The sequence below is a fragment of the Delphinus delphis genome, chromosome 8 (genome assembly GCF_949987515.2).
Source record: "Delphinus delphis chromosome 8, mDelDel1.2, whole genome shotgun sequence".
Taxonomy (NCBI): domain Eukaryota; kingdom Metazoa; phylum Chordata; class Mammalia; order Artiodactyla; family Delphinidae; genus Delphinus; species Delphinus delphis.
This window is the reverse complement of record NC_082690.1, coordinates 75,039,123-75,065,939: the sequence shown is the minus strand read 5'-3', so window position 1 is coordinate 75,065,939 and position 26,817 is coordinate 75,039,123. Positions and strand designations below refer to the sequence as shown.

The 26,817-nt window shown below is 43.3% G+C and overlaps 1 protein-coding gene across 3 annotated transcripts in view; it reads right to left on the bottom strand.

The window, feature by feature from the left end:
- Nucleotides 1-26,146, bottom strand: part of NELL1 (neural EGFL like 1) — an 872,742-nt gene extending 846,596 nt beyond the window's left edge. For all 3 annotated transcript variants that reach the window (XM_060017348.1, XM_060017349.1, XM_060017350.1), the window contains exons 1-2: nucleotides 26,092-26,146; nucleotides 17,220-17,348 (exon numbers count right to left, since the gene is read on the bottom strand). In XM_060017348.1, coding sequence (XP_059873331.1) covers nucleotides 17,220-17,348; nucleotides 26,092-26,146 — 184 coding nt within the window. The remainder of the gene's footprint in view (nucleotides 1-17,219; nucleotides 17,349-26,091) is intronic.
- Nucleotides 26,147-26,817: the final 671 nt, after the last annotated feature.

Genomic DNA, 26,817 nt, shown 5'->3' with positions numbered 1-26,817 from the left:
GAATTTTTAGTGCATGGGTATCAGAAGCAAGAGAGGACAAATAAATAACTGATGTAAAGTCCATCACAGGATCCTGGGCTTTGAGTGGACCGCCACGACTGGATAGACTTTCCGTATGGTCTCCCAAGAGGGAGGCAGGAGGAGGGTGTGTTTTGCGAGCTGAAAGCAAATTGAACCAAATATTTGTGATGATAAGGGAAGACTATAATAAACTATATTATCATTCACAAATATTTGCTGCCTTTCCCTGGGGAAGGCCCCTTCTTTGCTTTGTCATGGAACTTGCTTTCAGCAAAAGTGACATATTTCTAGGCAGAAGTTTTAAAGGTCAGCTCATGCTTTGCCATGTTCTCTTTTCCCTCTGTCACAACAACCAGCAAAGTTCTACGTAAAGAATGCTCTGTCTGCTTGTTCCAGAGGCCCCAGATGTCCCACGATGAGCATGGAGAGAGAAACCAGCCCTTGTTATGAGACACAGTAAAACCCAGCCTAGATTGAGTGACACAATCATAAATATCCTCCTGCTTGAAGAGTCCAAGCCAATATTCCTTCCACCTCATGAACATCTGTCTCCTCATTCCTCTCATTCTACTGGGGCTGAGTTCTAAAGTATCAAGTTCTAGAATCTGGAGACCTGGTCAAGACTATAGATGAAAAAAGCACGGGCAGAGAAATCCAGTTTGAAGACTAATGATACATTTTGTCAAGAGATGGAGTTCAGAGCTTATCTTGAGGATATATTTGCATGTTTGACGTCACTACACAACAAACAAGACCATGTAATCGATTCCATGGACCATCGTGTTTCAGGCAGTCTTTCTTACTTGGGGAGGGAAGATTAGGTCACATCAGAGTATCAAGTAGAGGACTTTAGAATATGCAGAAAACCTACCCACCAAAGTGTAACTTTAAATAGGACTCTCTCCAGCTAGTTATCGAGAAGGGCAGTTACTTTCCCCTGGACCAAAGATTCTGAACCCCAACAGCCAATTAGAGTCACCCAGAGAGTTTTTATAAGACCATCAAAGTCTAACGTGAACCTCACATTTGATGAAATAAATCATAATCTCTTAAAGGTAGGTCCTCAGCATCTGAATTTTTTCAAGTTCCCTAAGTTATTCTAGTATGAAACCAGGGCTGAAAACACTGTACCAGACAGGAAGTTCCTTGAGAGCAGGGGTCATAACTACCTTCTTCAAAGCTATATCTCCAGCATCTAGTATTGTGCCTGGCACTTTGCTAACGCTCAGTAAAAAAAAGAAAACAAATCTATTAAATAAAATAAAAGAACACTGAATAAATGAATCCTGACCCTGAGCAGACCATTTGATCCCACACTGGTTTCTCCCTAAATGTTATACATACCATTTCATCTTTTCAAAATTTGAAACTTTTTCTCTAGAACTGCACTGTCCAATACAGTAACCACTAGCCACATGCGGCTACTTAAATTTAAAGTTCTATCGGACAATGCTGTTCTGTAACAACCAATTCCATTTTTAAGAGCTGCGAGTGACCTTGGTGGTTTAATCCAACCCTCTCCCTCTATAGATAGTAATGAAATTTAATGGTAATGAGCATAAGGACATAAACATGGGTCCAAAAAACCAACTGTGTAAGATCAAGAAGGGAAAAGTCAGAGCTTAGCAAGTGAAACAGCAAACAAACCAATCTCTATGGGGTCTTGGTCCACAATAAGTTTATTATGAATTAATTCTGTGATGGGGCTGCAGTAATAGAAACTTGATATGAACTTGAATATAAACTTGAACAAGGAGGGATGCTCTGCTGTGTCCTGGTCAGACTAGATTGTAAACACCATGTTCAATTCAAGACATCAGACATCATTAGGAGCAGAGACAATTAGCCAGGTAGTTGAAAAAGAGAAAATGATGGGGAAATTCAAAATGATGTCCTATCAGGAACTGCTGAAGCAACCAGAAACGTTAACCCTGGAGAAAGGAAAGGAGGGAGACCTTGAAAGCTGTCTGCAAATATCTGAGAGGATGTCTCATGAGAAAGGATTTAGACTTTATCTCTGTGGTCATAGTGCGTCATTAAATCATTTCTTTATTCACTGCCTAAACAACTCTTTCTTAAGTACCAACTCTAAGTGCCAAGCATTGTGCTAGGCACTGACTTACGACAGAAAAAAAACAAGTGGAGTCATGGAGTTACCTATGATCTTCTGGGAGACAAAAACATACATAGGAAACAAACAAACAAAAAAATATATATGTGTGTGTATATATATACATACTTTCAACTTATGAAAAGAACTCTGAGGGACTAAACACCAGGAAGTGATGAGTCATAACAAAATGGGGAACCCTCATATGTAAGACGGTCAGGGAAGACCTCCTTGAGGAAGTGATATATAAGAGTAGGAGCCAGATAGAGAAAATGCAGCTATAAGGTGGTCTTCCAGGCAAAAGGCAAGCAGGAATGATGGCGCGGGTCAGGGAAAATCTTGGTGCAGTCAAGGAACAAAGAGGTGGCCGATGTGACTAGAGTGATTTAGATGGGATCAATGCAAGGGCACGGCATTAAACCAAAATCTGTCTTCCTTTAAATTATTTCCAACAGAGAATTCCAAAAGTAATATGAGCTGCCTCACGATGTGGTGTTACTTCCATCACTAGGCGACCAACCATAGGATTGGACTAATGGATTATTGGACACTTAAGGATTCCCTTAAAGAAGACTCCCTATAGTGAGGTACGTATTTGAAGAACTTAAGAACCATGGGCAAGGAAGCATGCACAAAGATGTACCTTTAAGTATTGTTTGTCAGAAATCTGAATCGAGCCAAGTTTCCACCAATAGGCGAATGAATACATTGTGCAGTTATACACCAGTTCAAACTAATGGACTAGATCTATTCATCCTCAAAAGAATAATGGTGAATATAATAAGTTTCAGAAAGGTCCATACTATATGATGCCATTCATATGTCTTAGGCCACATAAAGCAACAGCTAACATTTACCAAATGTTTACTATATGCCCAATAATATTCTAATATATCACATGAATCAAGTCAACCCACAGAACAATCGGAAGACAGATGCTTTATTATCCCCATATTACACCTGGGCAAAATGAGGCAAAGAGGGGTTAAAGAACTTCCCCAAGGTGATACAGCTATTGAGAGTCATATCTGGGATTTGAATCTAGGCCATCTGGTTCCAAAGGCTGTACTTAGCCCCTACACATACACCCTCTCCGTTATGTATCTTGTGTATGGACACATACAAAAACATGAATGTGGCAATATGTGAGCGTGCAAACACATACACACACACCTACATATACACAAATGGACTAAATACTAATCAACCACGTTAGTGATGGCCTTTAAGGAGGTTGAGAGAGAGAAAGAACAGGGAGGGGAATATAGACTTCAACTGAGTAAGGCTCTAAACAATATGACAAAACATTAATATTTGTTGATTCTAGAAAACAGCTACAGCGTTGTTGCCTTGTGCTTGTCCAGATTTTTCTTTTCTTTTGCAAAAGAATTCCTTGTCAAGCTAGATATTCTATGACTTTAAAGACCTGAGGTCCAGAGAAGTCAAGGGATATACCCAGGAATCAACAGCGAAAGAGCCAAGCTAGACCCTGGGTTCCCAGGCTCGCGGTGCGTGCATGCTCTGCGGCCCCATGCTGCCAGATGGTGTGTGTGCCTTACTTTTTCACAGACAGTAAGCATGAGGGCTGAGCAAGCCTAGCTTATCAGAACATCTTGGCTCCCCCTCGTACACTGGCTGCATCCCTGAAAAGTTGTATTTAAATAAAATATTTGCATATCAAATCATACTTTCGCCACTGATTTACATTCTAATTTTGGAGATGTGTTCCCACAGAAAAGAGTTTAGTCCCAATATGTTAAAATAAACCCCAATTAAGAATCACAGCATTCATTAAAAAGCACAGCAGTTAAGGTGGAGCTAATTCTCCCACAATGCTCTCTCAAGAAAGGCTGGTCAAATGGCCACAGAGACTACATTTTAAATGGACACATATTAAACTGTAGCCCCATGGTGAATTCTGATTTTCTTGCATGTTCTCTTTAAGCAGCCAAACAGATTACCAGGTATTCATCTCCAGATATGCAGCAGGACCCTCCAAGTGAAGGAATTATTAAAAATTCTATTAAATGAAATTCATCAACTTACAAAACAACCATCTGCCCTGGTTGATTTAAAATACCTGCCAAGGAATAAAGACGCAGACCTAGAGAATGGACTTGTGGACACGGGGACGGGGAAGGGGAAGCTGGGACGAAGTGAGAGAGTGGCATGGACATATATACACTACCAAATGTGAAATAGATAGCTAGTGGGAAGCAGCCACGTAGCACAGGGAGATCAGCTCGGTGCTTTGTGACCACCTAGAGGGGTGGGATAGGGAGGGTGGAAGGGAGACGCAAGAGGGAGGAGACATGGGGATATATGTATATGTATAGCTGATTCACTTAGTTATAAAGCAGAAACTAACACACCATTGTAAAGCAATTATACTTCAATAAAGATGTTAAATAAATAAATAAAAATAAAATACCTGCCAAAATATATTTTGACAGATTGTCCTTTGGTGTCTCTTAGAAGAAGATATATCTCTAGCATATTGCACTTATTTTGTCTTTCCCACCATCATGAAGTAGGGAAAAACAGCCATGAGACGGATTGGGACCTGCACAAACTCTGCAGGTATAGACTCCTGAATTTAAATCCTATGTCTGTCACTACAACTAATGTCAGTTACTGGAACTCTCTGGGTCTCGGTTTCCTCATCTGTATAATGGACATGAAAACAGTACATATACAGGAATGTTGGTGGAAGGATTAAAAGGCAGATAAATTTTAGGAGTTGAGGTAACCCTTCTTTTAAAAAAAAAATGAAGGTCAGACAACAGTTATCCATCCTTATTAGGAATTAAGTAAGTAGGTAACTGCAAATATATACTCCTTGAGAGAAATTGAACAGAAATATTTTCCTGACTGTAAATATATTAATTGTTTAAAGTTATCTGAACTTACTTTATACCTATTTATTTGCTTATTGTCTGTTTACCCTTAAGAGCCAGACTTCTTCTGATTTGCTCACTGCTATAGTCCTGGTGCTTGAAAGAATGCCTAAAACATAGTAGGTACCTGCTAAATATTTATTTAATTTTTAAAAGTATATTTTCTGAATAAATACTCTTAATAATAATATTGACTAACATTTTCAATTTCTTTTTATGACTTATGATAAATTTATATTATCTAAATTAACCCTTTAAAATATCTTGTATCATAGACACTACCGTTATTACTTAATGTCCAGAGAAGAAACAAATCCCAAGAGGTAATTTGCCCAAGGTCAATTTGTTAGTATGGAATTGGCTCTTATACCTAATAGTTTCTAAAAGAATTATTATCTTTTTACATTCTCTGCTGTCTCTCTCCATCTCTGCTTTCCTTAATGTACAATTTGATAGGAAAAGGAGCATGACTGAGAAAATAGATTTTAGTGCAGATGTTAGAAGTGGGCAGTTTTGGGAAACAAAGACAGAGTTTATTTGATCTATGACATCCATTTACTCACATAGCCATTGAATGATCTTCCAGAATACGCCAGTGCAGGTGTTAATTTGCGCCAGAGAGGAACTTGTAAACCCACTCCACTCCCACAGCTTGCTTGAGGGTTTGTTTTTTGCTTTTTGTTTTTTGCCAAGAGCAGAAAAATACCTATTTTTGGGAGACGCTGGCATGTGAATTGAATCACTCCACTAATTGATTAAATGCAAAGTTATACTAAATCACTCCACTCAAAGTGAGGTTGACTCTGAAATGCTCCCAGAGGTAATTAGCGACTAGGCACATCCAATCAACAGAAAAAACAATTTAGACTTGGGCAATAGTGGGTGGCAGGAAATCTGGAAGATCAGCATTAAACAAACCCTTTGGGTAACTCCATCTTACTCAGATTTTCTAAGTATTAAGAGCTATGGCTCAAACTTCAAGCACCATCTTGTAAAAATGATTATACCTAGGCAGTGCTCCTATGAAACAGAAACGGATTTACTTCCTATCCATCTTTCAAGTTCTGGTTCAGGTGCCACCTTCCCCAGGGAGCCTTCCCCAGGTTAGCCAGTGAGAAGAAATGTCTCTCTTCAACATACTTTATCCATAGCCCGCTGCAAGCCCATTCTCTTGTCCTCTACGTTACAACGTCTGACAACATGCTGTGTTTGCCTTCTAGACTGTACCCTCGTTGCAGCCAGGATCTTTGCCTTATTCATCTGTGTCTTCCCCAACATCTAGCTCAAAGCCTAGAATGCAAATAGGTGCTAAAAGCCTCAATCTTCTCCTCAAAGTGTCCCACGTTAGCCTTTGTTCTATCTTGTCACATAAAACAAGCTACTGGAAAGATACCACTTTTTCTTTAGAAATTCTCCTAATGTACGACTCCTAAAAGGTAGCACTTTCCTGACAGGAAAAAGAAAGTAACACATTAAAGAATTTGCACTCATGTATATTCTAATTCAGTTTTATAAATGAAACACCAATAGACAGACAAATCCTCCCAACTACTCAACGCTAAGACATGGCCAGTCAGGGAGAAGTACAGTCCCAAACCATCAGAGCTTCTGTGAGTCCCACTCAAAGCAAAGCAAAATATTCCAGGATGATTTTTGAAACTCTGATTCTGGTATTCAATATTTAGGATGTTTTTCAGCTTAGAGAAGATCTATGACTGTCTTACACATAGCCATTTATTCTCCCCGCCCCCATCACCAATCCCTATTAAAATACGATTTGTTTCAGGTAAGAAGACAATAAAAATCTTCCTCATTCAAGCCTTTACACTCTACAAGGACAGCAGTGACAAAGATAACCTTAAAAAGCTGAGTAGCCAGAAAATAAATCCTATCAGGCTTTGGAGCTGGTATAATAGGAGTGCTTCCAGTTAACTGGGCTTTCTACTTAAATCTATCAATATTAAGAGGCTAGCATTGAAATGAAGGTTTTCACTCCCTCAATACACATCAACTCAGAGCTGGCCTTAGGATGGTGAAATAGGAGAAGAAATAAAAATAAAGGAAGGAAAGAGAATGAATTTGTTTTTTATACTTTATATTTTTCTCTTTTTTCTTTATTTTTCATTTATTTTATTGAAGTATGGTTGATTTACAATGTCGTCTTATTTTCTGGTGTACAGCAAAGTGATTCAGTTATACGTCTATATATATTATTTTTCATATTCTTTTCCATTATGGTTTATTACAGGATATTGAATATAGTTCCCTGTGCTATACAGTAGGACCTGATTGTTTATCCATACTATATATAATAGTTTTTTTTTTTCATTTCCACAAGACAACCTGTCTCAGCCAGTGGGGTGATCCACTTCCAGCTCATGGGAAAATGAGTGAGTGGCAGAGGGGAACAGAACAAGCCACAGTAGCAGGACAGCCAGGGTGATACATGTCACCTCAGGCTTCCATGTTTCCGTGTCTCTGTGGCTCTGGCTCTGGCTTAGCTCCCACCCAGGCAGCATCAGTTATACTTACATTTCAAAGTACTTTCTCACACATTGTCATAAAATTCTTACAATCAATCTCATTTCCAGATGAGGAAACTGAGGCTGGAAGACATTAAGAGACATATCCACTGGTCCCCCTAAGTACTGCCTCAGGGTACTTCCATTTACTTACTGATAAAATGGAAGCATGATAATAATTACCTTATATGGTTGTAGTAAGGTAAAATAAATTAATACATAGAAAGTGCTAACCCCTAATCTTCTGCCCCCTCCCCAACCCTCTGCTTTTCCCACTATCCCAAGTTACGTCTGCAGGTTAAAATCTGACATTAAGGGACTTCCTGGTGGTGCAGTGTTTAACAATCTACCTGCCAATACAGGGGACACGGGTTCGAGCCCTGGTCCAGGAAGTTCCCACATGCCGCAGAGCAACTAAGCCCATGCGCCAGAACTACTGAGCCCACGTGCCACAACTACTGAAGCCCATGTGCCTAGAGCCCATGCTCTGCAACAAAAGAAGCCACTGCAATAAGAAGGCCACGCACCGCAACAAAGAGTAGCCCCCACTCGCTGCAACTAGAGAAAGCCTGCATGCAGCAGTGAAGACCCAACGCAGCCAAAAATAAATAAGTAAATTTTTTTAAAAATCTGACATTAACAACACACAAGACAGATGATACACATAGGAGAAGAAGACCAAAGTTATACCCTATTACTTAAAAATGCATGGACTCACATTTAACAAGAGTTTGCCATGTACCAAATACAGTGTGTTGTGTGTATTAATGTGTATTAATTTATTATGTGTATAAATATTTCATCCTCACTACAGCCATATATAGTAAGTACAATTACTACCCCATCTTATCAGTGAGTAAATGGAGGTACTGTGAGGTAGAGGGATTAAGTAGTTTGCTCCTTACTATCATGTATTAAACTTGAAAGACAGGATTTCTTACCTTGCTCATATTAACTGAACCGTGGTGAAACGCTAAAATCTCTGAGCCTCTCTAGACCTGCACTGTCCAGTATGGTAACCCCAAGCCACATATGGCAATTGAGCACTTGAAATGTGACTAGTGTGGTGGAGGAGATTAATTTTTAATTTTATTTAATTTGAATTAGTTTGAATTTAAATGAATATTCAATGAAATGGCAGTTTTCAAGACACTGGACATCAGTCAATGAAGAACAGTGACCCTCAAGAGATGGAAAACAAAAGAGATGAGCCCTACAATTACCCAAGTTTACCCCTCTGAGAGTTTCCAGGCTGTGCCATAAGGAAGAGAAATGCAAGCAAAGCCCAGCAGTCTTCACTCAAATTGAGGAGAAGAAGCTGAGAGTGTGGGGAGACCAAGGCACCTAGATTTCACAGGACAGCACACGTGAGAGATAACGGCAGAGAGAAGAATATGGAACTCTCTCAGCTGACATAGAAGAACCACCCAAAAGGCAACAGTGCCTGGCATACACACAGGACCAAGAAGAGTACCTCTTCTCACCACTCAAACTGGAAAACCCCATGATTCATGGGGCACTGGGTAGAGTACACAGAAGGTCTTGCCTCAGTGATGGGAAATAATTAATTCTAGTCTATATACTAGCACTAGCACTGCTCTGAGCCATCTAACAAATCTTAAAAGTAGGATCCATAACCTTCAAAAATTGTGAAGCACTATGTTGTACACCTGAAACTGATATAATATTGTACATCAACTATACCTCAATTTAAAAAAAAACAGGATCCAAAAGGATCAAATTGTTTTTCAGTAATTTAACTGTGTCCTAAAACAAAACTCAGGAATATTTATAATACAAAAATATCCAGAACCAAACAAGGCAAAATTCCCAATGTCTGGCATTCAATCAAAAATTAGCAAGTATACAAGGAAGCAGTAATGAAGAGAAAAGTTAGTCAATCAGAATCATCCTAGTGCTAATACAAATATTAGAATTAGTTGTCAGGGATATTAAAACAGTTATTACAATTGTACTCCATCTATTCAAAAAGTTAGATAAAGGCATGGAAGATTTTTTAAAGAGTCAAACTGAACGTACAGAGATGAAATTACTATGCATGACATAAAAAAAACCAGAATGATACTAATAGCAAACAATACAGAAAAACAGTTCTTGAAGTCAAAGTAATAGAAACTATCAAAAATGATACATAGAGAGAAAAAAGAAGAATTTTTGAAATGAACAGAGTATCAGTGAGCTATGGAACAACTTTAATCAGCTTTACATACACATAATTGGAGTCCCTAAAGGAAAGAAAGAGAAACAAAATATATTTGAAGATATAATGGCCATTTTTTTTCTAAATGTGATGAATTTCAATAACTCCCTCACACAAGAAACATTAAGAAAATCAGACCAAGGTACATCATAATCAAATCACTTAAAGTTGGCAATAAGAGAAAGTCTTAAAAGCAGGGGGAAAAGTTACATTACCTACAGAGGAACAAAAATAGGACGACAACTGATTTCTCACTGGAAACAATGCAAGTGAGAGGACAGTGGATCAACATCTTTAAAGTACTGAAAGAAATAAAACTGTCAACCCAAGATTCTACTCTCAGCAAAAATTGTTTTAAATAATGAAGACTTTTTCAGACATACAAAATCTGAAAGAATTCATCACCAGCAGACCTACACTAAAAGCAATGTTGAAGGAAGTCCGTCAGGCAGGATAAAAATGATACCAGATGGGAATATGAATCCACGCAAGAGACTGAAGAACACAGGAAACAGTAACTACAAGAGTAAACATGTGATTGATTTTTTTATTATCTAAATATGTTCAAAAGATAATTGACTAATTAATAAAAATAACAACAATGTAATATGGAGTTTATAACAGAATCAAAAGTAAAATGTATGACAACAATAGTACAATGTCAGGGGGAGAGATGTATACTCTTGAAATATACTTACTACATACATAAAGTTGTATCACCTGAAGGTACACTGTTGTCATTTAAAGATGTATACTATAAACCCTAAGACAACCACTAAAGTAATGAAACAATGAGTAAGCCAACAAAAGAGTTTTTAAAAAATCAGTTGAAAAGTTCAATTAATCTAAAAGAAGCCAGAAAGAGGGAAAAAAGGAAACAAAGAATAGATAGACAGATAGAAAACAAACAACAAAAGCATAGATTTAAATATGACACTGTCAATAATCACATTAGTATAAATGATCTAAATAGCTTGATGAACAGAAATTATCATACTGGTTTAAAAAAAAAGTAAGACCCATCTATATACTGGCTACAAGAAAAGCACTTTACATGTTACTATATGATTAATCTCGAAATAACTATGATAGGTGAAAGAATTCAGATCAAAAAAAAAAAACTAGACACTGTAGAATTCTATTTATATAAAATTTCTAGAAAATGTAAACTACTGTATAGTGACAGAAAGCAGATTAGTAGTTGCCTGCAGATGGGGGTTGGGAAATATAGGAAGGAGGGATTATTTTAAAAAGAGGAAACTTTGGGGGAGATAGGTATGCTCATTATCTTAATTGTGATGATGGTTTCACCGATGCATTCACATATCAGAATTAACAATCGATACAGTCTGAATATGCACAGTTTATTATAAGCAATTACACCTTAACAAAGCTGTTAAATTTTTTAATGATACTTAAAACTATGTATGGAATAACTTGGCAAATCTACTGTATACTCTAACTATAACTGTAACTATAAATTATAGACTAGATTTTGAAAACTTTGAAAAAAATATAAAATATCTCATTAATAATTTTTTGTATTGACCATATGTTGAAATGATAATATTTTTCATATATTGGGTTAAATAAAATGTATAGTTAAAATTAATTTCACTTGTTTCTTTTTACATGTTTAATACAGCTACTACAAAAATTAAAATCACAGATATGGCTCACTTACTTATATTTCTATTGGGCAGTGCTGCACTGGAAAGGAGTACTTATCTGGAGTAAACTGGAAATATCATATTGCTCATATTTCTGCCCAACAGAGGGTAGCCATCCTATGGCAGACAAAATGATATTCCCTACCCTCAAAAGATGTCTGCATCTTTATCCCAAAAATCTATAAATATATTACTTTACACAGCAAAAGAGTCACTGCAGATGTGACTGAGTTATGGATCTTAATATGAAGAAATTATCCTGGATTATCCAGGTGGACCCAATATAGGGAAAAAGGACCCATAAGGGTCTTTATAAGGGAAAAAGGGAGCAGAAGAGTCAGTACCAGAGAAGAAAACATGCCAGAAACATAGAGAAGGAAATGTCACCTCAGAAGCAGAGGTTGAAGTGATGCACCCACAAGCCAAGGAATGTAAAAGCCTCTAGAGCTGGAAAAACAATAAATGGATTATCCTATAGAGGCTCTAGAAGGAACACAGCTCTGCCAACACCTTGATTTTAGCCCTTTTTAAAGCCCATTTTTGACTTCTGATTTCCAAGCAAAGTGTTGAAGTTTCAGCCTGGTTTCTCTTTGCTGCTTATAGTAAAAGGTAAGAAGAAAAAGACAGATTGAGGGAAGAGCTGTTGAGCAAAAAGGAACCAGGACTGATTATATGCAGAATTCCCAGCCTATCCAGATTGGAAAAGACAATAAAATTAGGAGATTCACTGTCAGGAAAAGTCTGCTCTGGAAAAAAGCCAAGGGTGTGGTTGAACCACCTTTTGCTAGTGACTCTGAAGGACCAAAGGGTCAGAATATTCAGTCACACAGAGGGTTCTTTGAAGAGATCATGGTTGTAATTCATGGATCCCCTCAGCCATCCCAGCAGAAGTCAGAAATAGAGATTAGATTATCTCGGAAAGATCTGTAAATGAGCCTTTTGTCTAATGGACAGGAGACCCTCTGCGTTCTTGAGAATGTTATACCAGCAGAAACACTGCCAACTTGGACTGAAGGGGACAGAAAGAACATGAAATGAAAGAAGGCTGATCGACTCCCAAAATTCTATAAGCAAGAAACAGGTTGATAAAACTATTCAACTACAAACCTATGCTACTGTTCGTGAAAAAGAAGGATTCAGAGGAAAGAGTCACAAGCCCAGAAGGCAGAGTCAAGGACCACAGAGAATGATCCTCAGGCCCTGAAACCCAATGGAGTTTGCCCTGCTGGATTTCACATTTTCTTGAGCCTGGTGACCCCTTTCTTCTTTCCAATTTTCCCTTTTGAACAGGAACTTCTATAACTGGCATCCTATACCTGTCCCACTATTATATTTTGTAAGCAGATTACTTGTTTTCTAGTTTCACAGATCCACAGATAAAGAGTAATTTTGCTCCAAAATGGCAAATACTCAGAGTCCCACTCATACCTGATTTAGATTATTTAGAGAGTGAGATTTGGAATTTTTCAACTGATGAGTGGATGAGATTTCAGACCCTGAGCTGATGTTATAATTGGTTAAGACCTTTGGAGATACTGGAATGGGGTGAATGTATTTTGCATGTGGGGCAGACAAGAATCTTTGGGGGCCAGTGGGCAGACTTTGTGGTAGGCAGAATAATGGCTCCCCAAAAATGTCAATGTCCCAATTGCCAAAACCTATGAAATATGTTACCTTACATGGCAAATGGACTTTGCAGATGTGATTAAATTACAGATTCAGAGATGGAGAGATTATCCAGGTAAGGTCATCACAAGAGACCTTGAAAGGGAAAAACCTCCTCAAAGTCCCATAATAAAGTTACTCTTCCCAGGAAAGAAGCTGAAAATCTCTCCCTATTGTTGGAGAGATTTGGGATGGTAGACATCCCAAAAGCAGCTGCTAAAGCAGAGAACACACAAATTAGAAAGCAGAGATCTAGCCCAGGGAATAAATAAATTGAGTGAATGACCAGCATATAAAGTAGGCAACAAGCCTTTCATAGAGCACATTGGACAGAGGAAATTTTAATTTAATTCAAAATGTTTACTTGTCACCTACTGTGTGCCATGCACAATACTTGGCCCTAGAGATGTAGGGGTATTTAGACAGGAAGACTTCTGCTTTCATGAAGCTTACAGATGAGCCAGGCTTCCATAGCAACTCTGTTGACAAAGTGTCAGCAGCACTTCTCAAATCAAGAATGGGATGGCGAAATGTCTATTTAGGTCTTCTGCCTATTTTTGGATTGGGTTGTTTGTTTCTTTGATATTGAGCTGCATGAGCTGCTTGTAAATTTTGGAAATTAATCCTTTGTCAGTTGCTTCATTTGCAAATATTTTCTCCCATTCTGAGGGTTGTCTTTTCATCTTGTTTATGGTTTCCTTTGCTACGCAAAAGCTTTTAAGTTTCATTAGGTCCCATTTGTTTATTTTTGTTTTTATTTCCATTTCTCTAGGAGGTGGGTCAAAAAGGATCTTGCTGTGATTTCTGTCATAGGGTGTTCTGCCTATGTTTTCCTCCAAGAGTTTTACAGTGTCTGGTCTTACATTTAGGTCTTTAATCCATTTTGAGTTTATTTTTGTGTATGTTGTTAGGGAGTGTTCTAATTTCATTCTTTTACATGTAGCTGTCCAGTTTTCCCAGCACCACTTATTGAAGAGGCTGTCTTTTCTCCATTGTATATTCTTGCCTCCTTTATCAAAGATAAGGTGACCATATGTGCGTGGGTTTATCTCTGGTTTTTCTATCCTGCTCCATTGATCTATATTTCCATTTTTATGCCAGTACCATACTATCTTGATTACTGTAGCTTTGTAGTATAGTCTGAAGTCCGGGAGCCTGATTCCTCCAGCTCCGTTTTTCTTTCTCAAGATTGCTTTGGCTATTCGGGGTCTTTTGTGTTTCCATACAAAATGTGAAATATTTTGTTCTAGTTCTGTGAAAAATGCCAGTGGTAGTTTGATAGAGATTGCATTGAATCTGTAGATTGCTTTGGGTAGTATAGTCATTTTCACAATGTTGATTTTTCCAATCCAAGAACATGGTATATCTCTCCACTTACCTCAACATAATAAACAGCTTGCCAACAAACACATGAAAGGATGCTCAACATCATTAATCATTAGAGAAATGCAAATCAAAACTACAATGAGATATCCCACACCAGTCAGAATGGCCATCATCAAAAAATCTACAAACAATAAATGCTGGAGAGGGTGTGGAGAAAAGGGAACCCTCATACACTGTTGGTGGGAATGTAAATTGATACAGCCACTATGGAGAACAGTATGGAGGTTCCTTAAAAAACTAAAAATAGAACTACCATATGACCCAGCGATCCCACTACTGGATATATACCCTGAGAAAACCATAATTCAAAAAGAGGCATGTACCACAATGTTCATTGCAGCTCTATTGACAATAGCCAGGACATGGAAGCAACCTAAGTGTCCACCGACAGATGAATGGATAAAGAAGATGTGGCACATATATACAATGGCATATTATTCAGCCATAAAAATGAATGAAATTGACTTATTTGTAGTGAGGTGGATGGACCTAGAGTCTGTCATACAGAGTGAAGTTAAGTCAGAAAGAGAAAAACAAATACCTTATACTAACGTATATATGGAATCTAAAAAAAAAAAAAAAAACCATGGTCATGAAGAACCTAGGGGCAAGACGGGAATAAAGACGCAGACCTACTAGAAAATGGACTTGAGGACACGGGCGGGGAGGGGGAAGGGTAAGCTGGGACAAAGTGAGAGAGTGGTAGTGTATATATGGACATATATATGGACATATATACACTACCAAATGTAAAGTAGATAGCTAGTGGGAAGCAGTCGCATAGCACAGAGAGATCGGCTCGGTGCTTTGTGACCAGCTAGAAGGGTGGGATAGGGAGGGTGGGAGGGAGGGAGACGCAAGAGGGAAGAGATATGGGTATACATGTATAACTGATTCACTTCTTTATAAAGCAGAAACTAACACACCATTGTAAAGCAATTATACTCCAATAAAAACGTTAAAGAAAAAAAGAATGGAATGGCCTCTCAACAGTAACTGAAGAGACCTTGCACAATGCAAAGAGAAAACTAATCCTGTTTGTATTCTCTCAACCATGCCCAGTTTACTTACTTCACCAATTCCTTAGTAAGAGTAAGTGGAAATTAACATATCTGTAGTCTTGTTATATATTATTATATAGTAGTATCTGTAGATGTGCTGTATATTACTAAGAAGGTTTAAATTCTCTGCAGAGGGAATATATATATATATCTCATCCCATAATGTTGGTTCAGTCATTCTAAAATAATCCTTTTGTTATCTTCACAAAAGGCTGGGTTAAAAGAAGCCTGCCAGGCATTTTCATAGAGGAATATCTAGGCTGCCATATCTGATCAGATCACTCCCCTCCTTCAACTCATCAAAGGCCCCCACTGATCTGAGAGTAAAGTGAAAAACTAACATGGCTTATGGGCAAGGGTAATATTTGCAATAGTTAACAAGTACATGGCCTCCCACCTATCAAAATAGACACTGGCCATAAAGCGTCAGTACACCCAAGCCCGTGGATATAAGCTAAATATCAATTCTGCCTTCTGGGCCCAGTGTGACCTAGCCCCTGCCTACCTCTCCAGCCACTCACCACCTTGCAGCCACGCTAAATGTCTTTCCATTTGTTTCTGCCTTAAGACCTTCCTACATATTATTTTCTCTGCCCAGAATGCTCTGAGCCGCCACCTCTTCCTACACAAGCTTTCTATTCATTTTTCACTTTTCTGCTGACGTATCACTTTTTCAGGGTCACTTTTCCTGACCACCACTATCTCCCCACTCCCAATAAATCAGATCTCCCTGTATACTCTTATTTGGCAACCTATACACCCCGTTCATGGTAAGTATAGCCACTGGAAGTCAATAATTACTTGTGTAATGACTGTTTCTCTCACCACATTTATTTACTCTTACTAATAATCCTACTATTAGCATGTTGCCTGGTACACAATAGGAGTTCCATAATAACAGCTAATACTTAACAGGGATTTACTATGTTATCAGGCACTGTTTGAACCACTTTAATGGATTAGCTCCTCTAATCCTTGCACCTGCCCCATTAGGTACTATTATTTCAGATGAAGACACAGGCAGAGTCAGCCTAAGGAATCGCCCAAAGTCGCAAAGTCAATAAGTGGTAGGGTTGCAATTTAACCCCAGGCAGTCAGGCTCCAGAGCCCAGGCTTTTAAGAAGCGCACTGCACTGCCTTTATGAATGCTTGCTGAACAATTTAATGAATTATAGTCAAGTTTATAGTGGGCAGAACCAAGTAAGCTGTACCCCTAAGAAAATGCAGCCATGAAACATCCTCTTTGTGCATGGTCCACCCATTAAATGAGAGATAAAGATACAGGAACAGGAATGGACGTAGGTATAGGTAAAGATAGGAATAACAGTAGAAGAAATATCCTGTAAAAATAATGTGGCTGCCCATGGCTTTCAAGGACTTTACAAATTCATTCCACTTTAGAGCCCCACCAAAATCCCCCGGGAAATAACGTCACTGCCAAGCCAAATATTTCATCAGCACGCCCCCGACTGCCCCCTCCCACACCCTCAGAACACCCCCCAAACATCTAAACACCCTCGGCATTTCTGAACATTCCTCATGACGGTAACACAAGGGAAATAGCAAATACACACAAATACCGACACATACACACCAGAGGAACAGTCCCCAGACAGACCCTCCTCCCCAAGTTCTGCCCCCATGCAAAGGAGAAAAATGCCTTTACCTTTAAATAAAAATGCTTTGCTGGTATTGTGCAGTCCAGACACCTGAGTGACTCCAAGGGTGGTGTTCACGAGGTCGAGCTCAGTGATAACATCCATCTGAAGGTGGGGATCCATCCCAAAGCCCACCACTGCAAAGGAACAAAGAGCCATCTTGGCTTAAAATGCTGACTTGCTTGCGGAACATGGAACAGAAATGACAGAGGCCACAGGAGTGGCAGGGAATACAAGGAACCCAGCGATGAGTGCTTAGAGATGCTCTTTCCCTGGATGGAAAATGAAGGCAACTCTTTGCTCCATCACCCCCACTGATACTGTGGTTTTTTCATCCCTTCCCCCTCTCCCATTCCCCATGACAGATTGATAATCCCTATGCAAAACCCTAGGGGCCAAATATATTTCAGAACTCAGACTGGATCATCTGTTGGAAAGCTAATATGGCCCATATACTACATTCTATGTAACACCCTCAGCAAAGTCTGCATCAGTCCCCCATCACCAAACACAATATTTGTAGAGCAAGAAGTCTGATGTTGTCCTCTAATTGGTATAAATAAAGACTATAAATAGCCTCATATCTGTTCAGGTCAAGTTTTGCCTCCAAAGGAGTTCAGCTCAGGGTGGGTTTTGCTGTCAGGTGAGTTATGAAGAAACTTCGGGTTTCTGAGCTTTTTTAGATTTGGGAACTGTGGATACAGGATTGTGGCCCTGATCTACCTGCTTCAGAGACTGATACAGTAGTGAAATCTGACACCACCGTCACCAGGAAACACCTCCACAGGGCACTATTAATGAGGCAACAACACCTTCCATAAAGAGGAAGAAAACGAGAGGGATCCTGACCCTGATGGATAAGGGTGGCAGAGGGACTGGCCAGGAAAGAGAATCCCCAGAACAATGGATGTAGATTTCAAGGGGATTCGTGAAAAGCTAGACACCCTGACACCTCTTGTTGGAGAAACTTAGCACAGAGAAACAGGGCCCTGAGCCCCCCTTGCCTCATCTGAAAAAGGCAAATCCTTAAGCCTGTCTCTCATCTACAGGGTGTTCTGCAGAATGATTCACTCCTGACTGCAAAGTGGCTTCCAATTATATATATTAATAAGGCTAGCGATCAGTCCAAGGGACTATGTTTAAGCCATTCCTAAAGGCTGTGCCTGTCTACACTTAGCACCTCAGTAGTGCAATTCTGACTGCACAGCTGGAAATGTTTTAATCAGCAACAACTGTCAACGTTTGTCTGGTGGTAATGCAGTCGCTGAGGCAAGATTTGGAGAGCTTACACCCAATTTGTTCCAGAGAGACCGAGTGCATTTCATCAGGGCACCAAGCGCTGTGACAATCTCATCTGTCCTCCTGCCCTCACCTCTTTCCCCACAGATCTGGAGAAGGAAATGTACCCTCCTCTCACTCTTTTCCTGTTAGGAAACAGGGGCTGCTGCAGCAATCCAGGCTTCTGTCCACAGAAGGTGGCTCTGGGAAGGGTCTTTGGAGCCGAAGGTGGACAAAGGGTTAAATTAAAGGCACATGCATAGAGCTGCCTTCTCAATTTTTGTCAGGCTTCCCCTCGTCCTCTGAAATGCAGCCAGATGCGAGACCAGTTTACCCAAAGACAACTCATTCATTCAGTCGTTTTTCAACAGATATGACTGAGTGCTTTCTAGGTAACACACACACTGCATTGCGAGGCACTGGAGGTGGCCTCCCTGGGCATGCATTCCTAGGGCAGCGGGTGAGGAGAGGCCAAAAAATAAACAAATACATAAGTAAGATAATTTGAGATGGCAATAAATGCCACGAAGAAAATAAAACAGAGTTATGAAACAGAAAGCAGCTTGGGTGGAGGCTTAAAAAGGGTGGTAGAGGAAGGTTCCTCTGAGCAGACAACTGATGACTATAGCGGCTGGCGATGGTGCAGTCATTCCAGAAGGGAAGACCTGGAGGGGAAAGCTTTCCAGGTTTAGACAACAGAAAATGCAAATGCAAACCAGGAACAAACTTGGCGTGTAGAGGAAACAGTGAAAAGGCTAGTGTGGCCAGAGCAGAGTGAACCCGGGGGAGAGTGGTAGGAAATGAGGCCCCAGAGTAGGCCCTGCCTTGTGAGCTGCAACAAGGAAAGGGACAGTATTCTAATCGCAATGGAGTATCAATGGAGGGCTTTAAGGTATGTGTTTAAGGGGAGGAAGAGTGGGATGTGCTCTGCTTTACCTTATGATCTCACTTAAGGTTCCATCCTACCTGCTTGACACAGACTCCATTCACAAAGACTGATGACTGACCGAGTACCTACTCTGTGCAAAGAAGTACTGTGCTAACGGGCATCTATCGGCCCCGGTCACAGCACCATAAGCCTCTTGTTGAGACTGGCAATGTTTTTCTCCAAGTGAGCTCAGATACCAGCAGTTCTATGATCACCTTGAAAAGGCAGGAAAGGAACTAATATTTCAGTTTGATCTATAGTGCTCTACACCTATATGGCAGAAATTAAATGAAGAGTGATCTCAGAGGACCTCCACACTAGTCTATCTCTGGCCAGGAATTTGGAACGTGGTTTGGGAAATGTGCCCTTAGCTGGACACAAGAGGAAGGAAGCATCCCTGTAGCCTCAGTGTCTTGCACAAGGCTTCATATACGTCAGGCCCTGAATTTAGGACCTGATTTTTTTTTTTTTTTTTTTTTTTTTTTTTTTTGGCGGTACGCGGGCCTCTCACTGTTGTGGCCTCTCCCATTGCGGAGCACAGGCTCCGGATGCACAGGCTCAGCGGCCATGGCTCACGGGCCCAGCCGCTCCGCGGCATGTAGGATCTTCCCGGACCGGGGCACGAACCCGTGTCCCCTGCATCGGCAGAAGGACTCTCAACCACTGCGCCACCAGGGAAGCCCAGGACCTGATTAATTAATTGATGAGTGGATGTATGATCACTGCTTTGGGTGCAGTGATCTAAGGGCAATATGCATACCTGAGGAATACCACGAGAGGACAGGATGGCATTCGAGCCCAGGAAACCTTCTAAAAGGAATATGGTTGACCGAATTCTTGGCTTCAAATCTTTACCCCTGGATTTCCCTGGTGGCGCAGTGGTTAAGAATCCACCTGCCAATGCAGGGGACAGGGGTTCCATCCCTGGTCCGGGAAGATCCCACATGCTGCAGAGCGCATGCACCACAACCCATGCGCCACAACCACTGAGCCTGCACTCTAGAGCCCGTGAGTCACAACTACTGAGCCGGTGTGCCACAACTACTGAAGCCCATGCGCCTAAAGCCCATGCTCTGCACCAAGAGAAGCCACCGCAAAACACGCGCCTCAAGAGTAGTCCCCACTCAGGGCAACTAGAAGAAGACTGCTCGCAGCAATGAAGATCCAGTGCAGCCAAAATTAAATTAAAAAACAAAAATCTTTACCCCTCCCATAGCCACACCCTTTGCTATGTGGCTTTGCATGTCCTTCCACTAGAGTGGGAGTAAACCTCCCCATCCCTTGACTTTGAGCCCAGCCATGTAACTAGTTTGGGTCATTAGGATGTTAGCAATGTCACACAAGCAGAGGCTTGGATGTGCCTGTGTGGTGGGACCTGTTCTCTTGTACCTCTGCATCACAGTGAGAAAAACATGGCCCTACTGGGCCACTGCTCCAAGGAGACTGAGACACACGGAGCAGACACCCTACCTGGGTTTGGAACAACTCCCAGCCCAACCTGGCCCCAGTGAGCCAATACCAAACCAACCGGCAGACGCGTGAACCGAAAGAAGTGTTGCTTTGAGTTTAGGGTGGCTTGTTATACAATATTATTGTGGCAGTAGTTGACCAACACGGGGACTAAAGACCCACAATAATGGTTAGCCCTAAGCTGTTTGAATCTCCCAAACTTGGAGCCCTGCAACCGGACAAGCCTCAAAGGCACCCACACAGATTCTGTAGAACTGGCAGAACACCCCAATGGTGCCCTTGGATTCCCATCTCCATGTGAGAACACCTCAATCTGGAAAGTGTTGTGGAAACAACACTAAACTAAGAGCCACTTTCAGTCCCGTCTCTTCTCCCTACTAAATCTGTGCCCTTGGAACCATCATTTCACTTCTCCGAGCCTCATTTCCCGTAACTGTAAAATGGGGATAATACCCGCCTCCCAGCCTCGTGAGGTTTCAGTGATAACTGTATGAACGCTCCTAGCACATATCTGGTGCCCAGCTGGGGTCTGCTGCGTCTGTCTTTCACAGGACCAGCTCTCCAGACCATTCCAGCTCCCTGGTCCTCAACTCCACTGGAATCATACGAAAGATACAGGCGGCTCCCATTTTCCCAACCCCTCCACATGCCCAGATGACGTAGAAGGGCTTCTCACTCTGGCCGTGCTTTTTTTTTTTTCTTTAATTTATTTTTTGGCTGCGTTGGGTCTTCGTTGCTGTGCGTGGGCTTTCTCTAGTTGCGGCAAGTGGAGGCTACTCTTCATCGCGGTGCGCGGGCTTCTCACGTGGGCTCTAGGCACGTGGGCTTCATTAGTTGTGGCTCGCGGGCTCTAGAGCGCAGGCTCAGTAGTTGTGGCGCACGGGCTTAGTTGCTCCGCAGCATGTGGGATCTTCCCGGACCAGGGATCAAACCCGTGTGCCCTGCATCAGCAGGCAGATTCTTAACCACTGCGCCACCAGGGAAGTCCCTGGCTGTGCTTTGTGAAATCTATATATTAAATGTATATTAACCCCTCCCCCTATACCCTGCAAGCGAAGGGGCTTCCCTGGCTTTAAGATAACTGTATTCCTCTAGTCATGAAAACAGAACAAGAGAAATCAATTAGGCTTCCAGAAACAGAACTGTGTTCTTTTCTCCAAGTGGCCCCCTTCAAGATGAAAATACCTGGTGCCAATAGCTGGATGAGTAAAAGATAGCCCTTTGCCCACTGCCTAAAGAATCAGAAAATCTATTAATAAGGCAGCATTTGCATGGCTTCACCTGAACCTTATACAGTATGAAAGTGTTGGTTCCATAAAAATATTTTTTTTATTTTAATGTTTCTGCTTCTTATCCAAGCATGGAGCTCTTGCCCTTTCCAAGGAAACTCTATTGAAGTTTTCTACTTCGGCCATAACTGCTCTCAAATGGCTGAAGCTGGGTATTGGAATTAAGCAGGATAAAAAGCTTCTGGGGAACGGGCTTCCCTGGTGGCGCAGTGGTTGAGAGTCCGCCTGCCGATGCAGGGGACGCGGGTTTGTGCCCCGGTCCGGGAAGATCCCACATGCCGCGGAGCGGCTGGGCCCATGAGCCATGGCCGCTGCGCCTGCGCGTCCGGAGCCTGTGCTCCGCAACGGGAGAGGCCACAACAGTGAGAGGCCCGCATACCGCAAAAAAAAAAAAAAAAAGCTTCTGGGGAAAAATAAAATATTTTTTAAAACCTGGAAGGCAGCATGTCAATGTCACAGAGGCACTTGAGGCCTGGCTCTGAGATTCAGAATCTCCACCCTAATCTCCCAGGACACCTGCTGCTGGCCACTCCTCAGTCTAGCCCAGAGAGTGTTGAGGCCCAAAGCCCACTCAGTCCACCTTCAGGGTCCCAGGCCTAAGCTCCCAAGCGAATCCTCCTGGACGTGGCTCACTTCAGATCTAATCCAGCTCACTGTGCATGGTGGCAGCTGTTTTCCTCTGGCCCATGCAGGGGAATACGATGCTGCAGAGTTGCTCCAAGACCTCATTTACCAGCAGGATTTCACAACCATTTGATCGGACTTGGGCCTCTGGACTCCTACAAAGTTTCTTACTACCCCGAAAGCAACGTCCTTAAAGAACATGCTCTATGCCTGTTCCAAGTCAGCCAATATTTCACATGATCACTGGAGGCTGGAGGCTTTTGTTCACAGCTCTATTATTCAATTCATAGTTAATGAACTGCCTGGGAGGTGCTTCTAAAAGAAAAGCTCTCCTTTCCAGCAGGTGGCAGCAAAAGGCATTCACTCAGCCCCAGGGGCTCCCTCTAACCATTGCCCTGGCGACCAAACCACACTTGAAAGCCATGGGGGAGTAATCACTGAGTTTTACATTATTCACACTTCCAGGTTACTGGAGAAAACTCATGGACGTAATGTATTATTACGGCTGTTATCGTAGCCTTCTAAATTTTCATTATTAGTGAGGTACCTGGAAATCTCAGATTTTTTTCACCCAGAAATAACCAGCACTGGAGAACAGGACCTATTCTTGACTCCACTTTACTCTTTAAAACAAATTCTCTGAACAATGAGTAATTTAAGCAGCTTCCTGTGACACCTATCATTAGATCTTTTCATATGTAACTGCTACTGCACTGCAGTGCTGCTTTAATTAAAATGTGCCTGATACCATCTGTTCATTTCCATTAAAAGGCAGTGATATCTGAGCAGCTCACTCAGTGAACCACGTGTTTATTTCATCTTGGACTGTTAACAGCCCAGACAGCAATTGTCGCACTTGACAAATAAACTTTCCGAGTGGCTGTTTGGATCCTGATAAACTAATTGAGAGCCAGGCTTAGCTACCTCAGAGGATGGATGTGTGATGCTCGTATGATGGTTCCTGGCCAAAACCAAAGAAACAAATTGCTCATCAGACCACCTCAAGCTGCAAGAAATTGTAAGTGAAAGAAGTGAGATATAATTCCCCCCGTCTTTCTCATTCTTCTGATAATTTCTGTAGAAGAAATAGGCAGCCTCTGGTGTTCAAAGAGTACCAAGTGGCATGGAAAACTCAAGCTCCCTAAGCAACTGCCACAACCAATGGGCAGATCCTTCCATGCTTCCTTGACTTTGGACAAGCTGTGCCCTCTGCCTGGAATGCTTTCCCTACTCTGCGCACCTGGAAAACTCCCTACAAAGCCTTCCAGACACAACTTTCAAACGTCACCTCCTGATTAAAGTCTTCCCTGACTACCGACCACCCCTCCCCAGAATTCACTCCTACCTCCCCTCCTCTGTTTCCTCAATACAAACTCCTGTACTCCCACCTCTCTTCCCCCCACCCCCATCAAGCTGTACAATAAAAATGCTTTTCAGTCTCTCTCTAGATTCTCAGCTAAGCTGTAAGTTTCTGGAAGTCAAGCAAGCCGGTTCCTCTTTATATAAGCAATCCTGGCACCCAGCAAGACACTCAACTCTTCGCTGAATGAATGAATAGATACAGGAGTAAATCTTCCCTGCAAGAGAATGTTTACAAGTTTTAAAGGGGCTTGATGTGGGGAAGGGGAAAAGACAGTGTCGTTAAAGATCTCCAAAAGCAACGTGCCCTGGAGACACAGTCCACTTCTGGGGGAAGCACTTTTTGCCGACTTTTCAAAAGAGTAATGAGAACAAAGGACGTTAAGTATATTTGGTTGTGATGTGCACTTGAGACCTGAAATGCCCGACGCTGCCCTCTCCCCCACCTAGTTTCTCTCTCTTCGGTTCCAATTCTCTGCACGCAGGGCTGCTAGCCCAGGCTCTGCACTAGCCTCGCCTGCCCTGATCTTCCGGGGGCGCGTTTTTTCCAGTGTGTTCTCGGTTTTTAAAGGACTAACCCATCTAGATGGGCCGGCACTCAAGAAGCACCTATTCTAGGCTGGACCGAGTCTTGGCACCTCGGCAGCCTGGGGAGCTCGGATGGAGATAGGAAAGGGATGGGGATGCCTTTTGTCCGCGGAGAAGTCCACACCCGCCGCTCTTTCATTAAGCAAAGGAAAAGCTGCTTCCCGCTCAGTCCTGGGGAAAATGGAAAGGGCCAGCGGAGGGAACTTTTGAGCGGACCAAGGCCGGGCATCCCTCCCCAGCCCTCTACAGATAAACTCTGCATGGGAAGGAGGCTATGCCTCTAGAGAAGGGAAATGAGAGTGATAAAAGAGAAAAGCAGAGGGAATGACTACACACCGATTCTGGGGTGCAAAGTCGGCCGCGCGTGGCGAGGATGGCTAGCGTAGGGATGAAACCCCGCGACGCCCCACCCCATCCCTGGGGGCAGGGTCCTATTTTTGCTAATTTCCTCCTCCATCCCACCCCACCCCCACCTTTCCAAATCTACTACTAGTCCCCTGGAGAAGGCGGCTGAGAGAGGGTCTCCAAACCCCAGGGGACATGGGGGCTGGGGGCGAGTAGAAGCTGAAGGAAGGAGGCGCGCTTAGAGTCCTCACAACTGCGTCTCTGGAGGCAGAAAGAAGTGGGGACTTCAGAAAATTACGCCAATTATCCTTGCCTCCCCTTTACAACCCCCAACGTGCAGTTATAGCACGGGAAAACTAGTGCGAGCTTGAGAGAATCTCCCCGGGATTGCTCCCACAGTTCCAATTCCCCCCAGTTTGTCCTGCCCTCTGGGGGAGGGGGGGATAGGGGTGGCAAGAGAGACCACTCCTGGAGTTCCCCTGGGGAAGAGTCAGGAGGGGACGAGGAAGAGATCGCGGAATCCCAGGATCGCCCGCAGCCCTCACCCCGCGCCGCGCCCTCCCGGCCCTCGCAGCGCCCGCCGGCCGGAAGCGCTCCCTCTGCGGCCCGGCGGGACGCAAGGACAGCGGTTTCCACCGCACCTGTCAAGTTCACGGGTGTGGGGCTCGCGGACCCGCCCTACTGTGGGTTTCGACCCGGAAGCCGGTTACTAGCAGCAGGAGGGTGCGCCCCAATGGCCGCGCCCCTCACTCCTGCGTCCGCCAGGCCGTGTCCTCCGGGAAGGGGGCACTCCTCGGGGGGCATCTTCCAGCCTGTGAGTCCCACTTTTCACCCTTTCACCTGGACCGGGGCAGAGAGGTTCGAGGGACCCATCCACGCCCTTCCCCGGACCAGTGCAGAGCTCAGCTCCAGCTCTCCTCACGCCTAGGTGGGCGCCGGGCACAGCGGCGCGGCTCCCCCCTATCCCTGGATCCCTCCGACAGCCACAGCCGTGCTTACCTGTCCTGGCGGTGCACACACAAAACCACACAATTAAGATCACATCCTTCGGCATCGCTCCCAAGGGTCCCCGCCGAACCGGGCGCGCGGAAGCCAGGAGGAAACAAATGCGCCTCGATTCCGAGGCGCGCCGGGCTCGCAGCCGCCAAACTTGCTAGCGGGCGGCGGGGGAGGTGGCTCGGCAGCGCCGGGTGCTGCGCTCGGGGATCGCGCCCAGGAAGGCGGCCCCGGCCGCCCCGCCCCCAGCCCGTCCCCCAGAGCGGGCGGCGGCACCCTGCTCGGGCCCCGGCCCCCGCTGCGGCTGCGCTCTCCTCGGAGCTGGAGCGGGAGCGCGGGGCTCGGCCACTCCGGCAGGTTGCGCTCGGCGCTGGGAGCGGCTTCCCCTCCGCTGCGAAGACCCGGGCGGACGGCGCAGCAGCCGCTACCACTCGGAGCACCGGAGCTGGAGTCCCAGGACCCGCGGGCAAAAGGGAGGAGCTGGAGGCGGAAGCACCCCTTCGGCTTCACGCTCTCCAGCCCAGACGAGCCGGCCTCGCCACCGCCGCTGTCTCTGCCTCCGTGCCGCGCTGGAGACTGCAGAAGTTGCCCTAGTTCATCTTGGTCGAGACTGAGAACCGCGGAGCCCCCGCGGGTGGGTTTTTTTCCAGGGGGAATCCCGACCCAGGTGGCGCCAAAGAGCGCGCCCAGCCCCTCCCCGGAAAACAATTACTCGGGATTTGCTTAGGC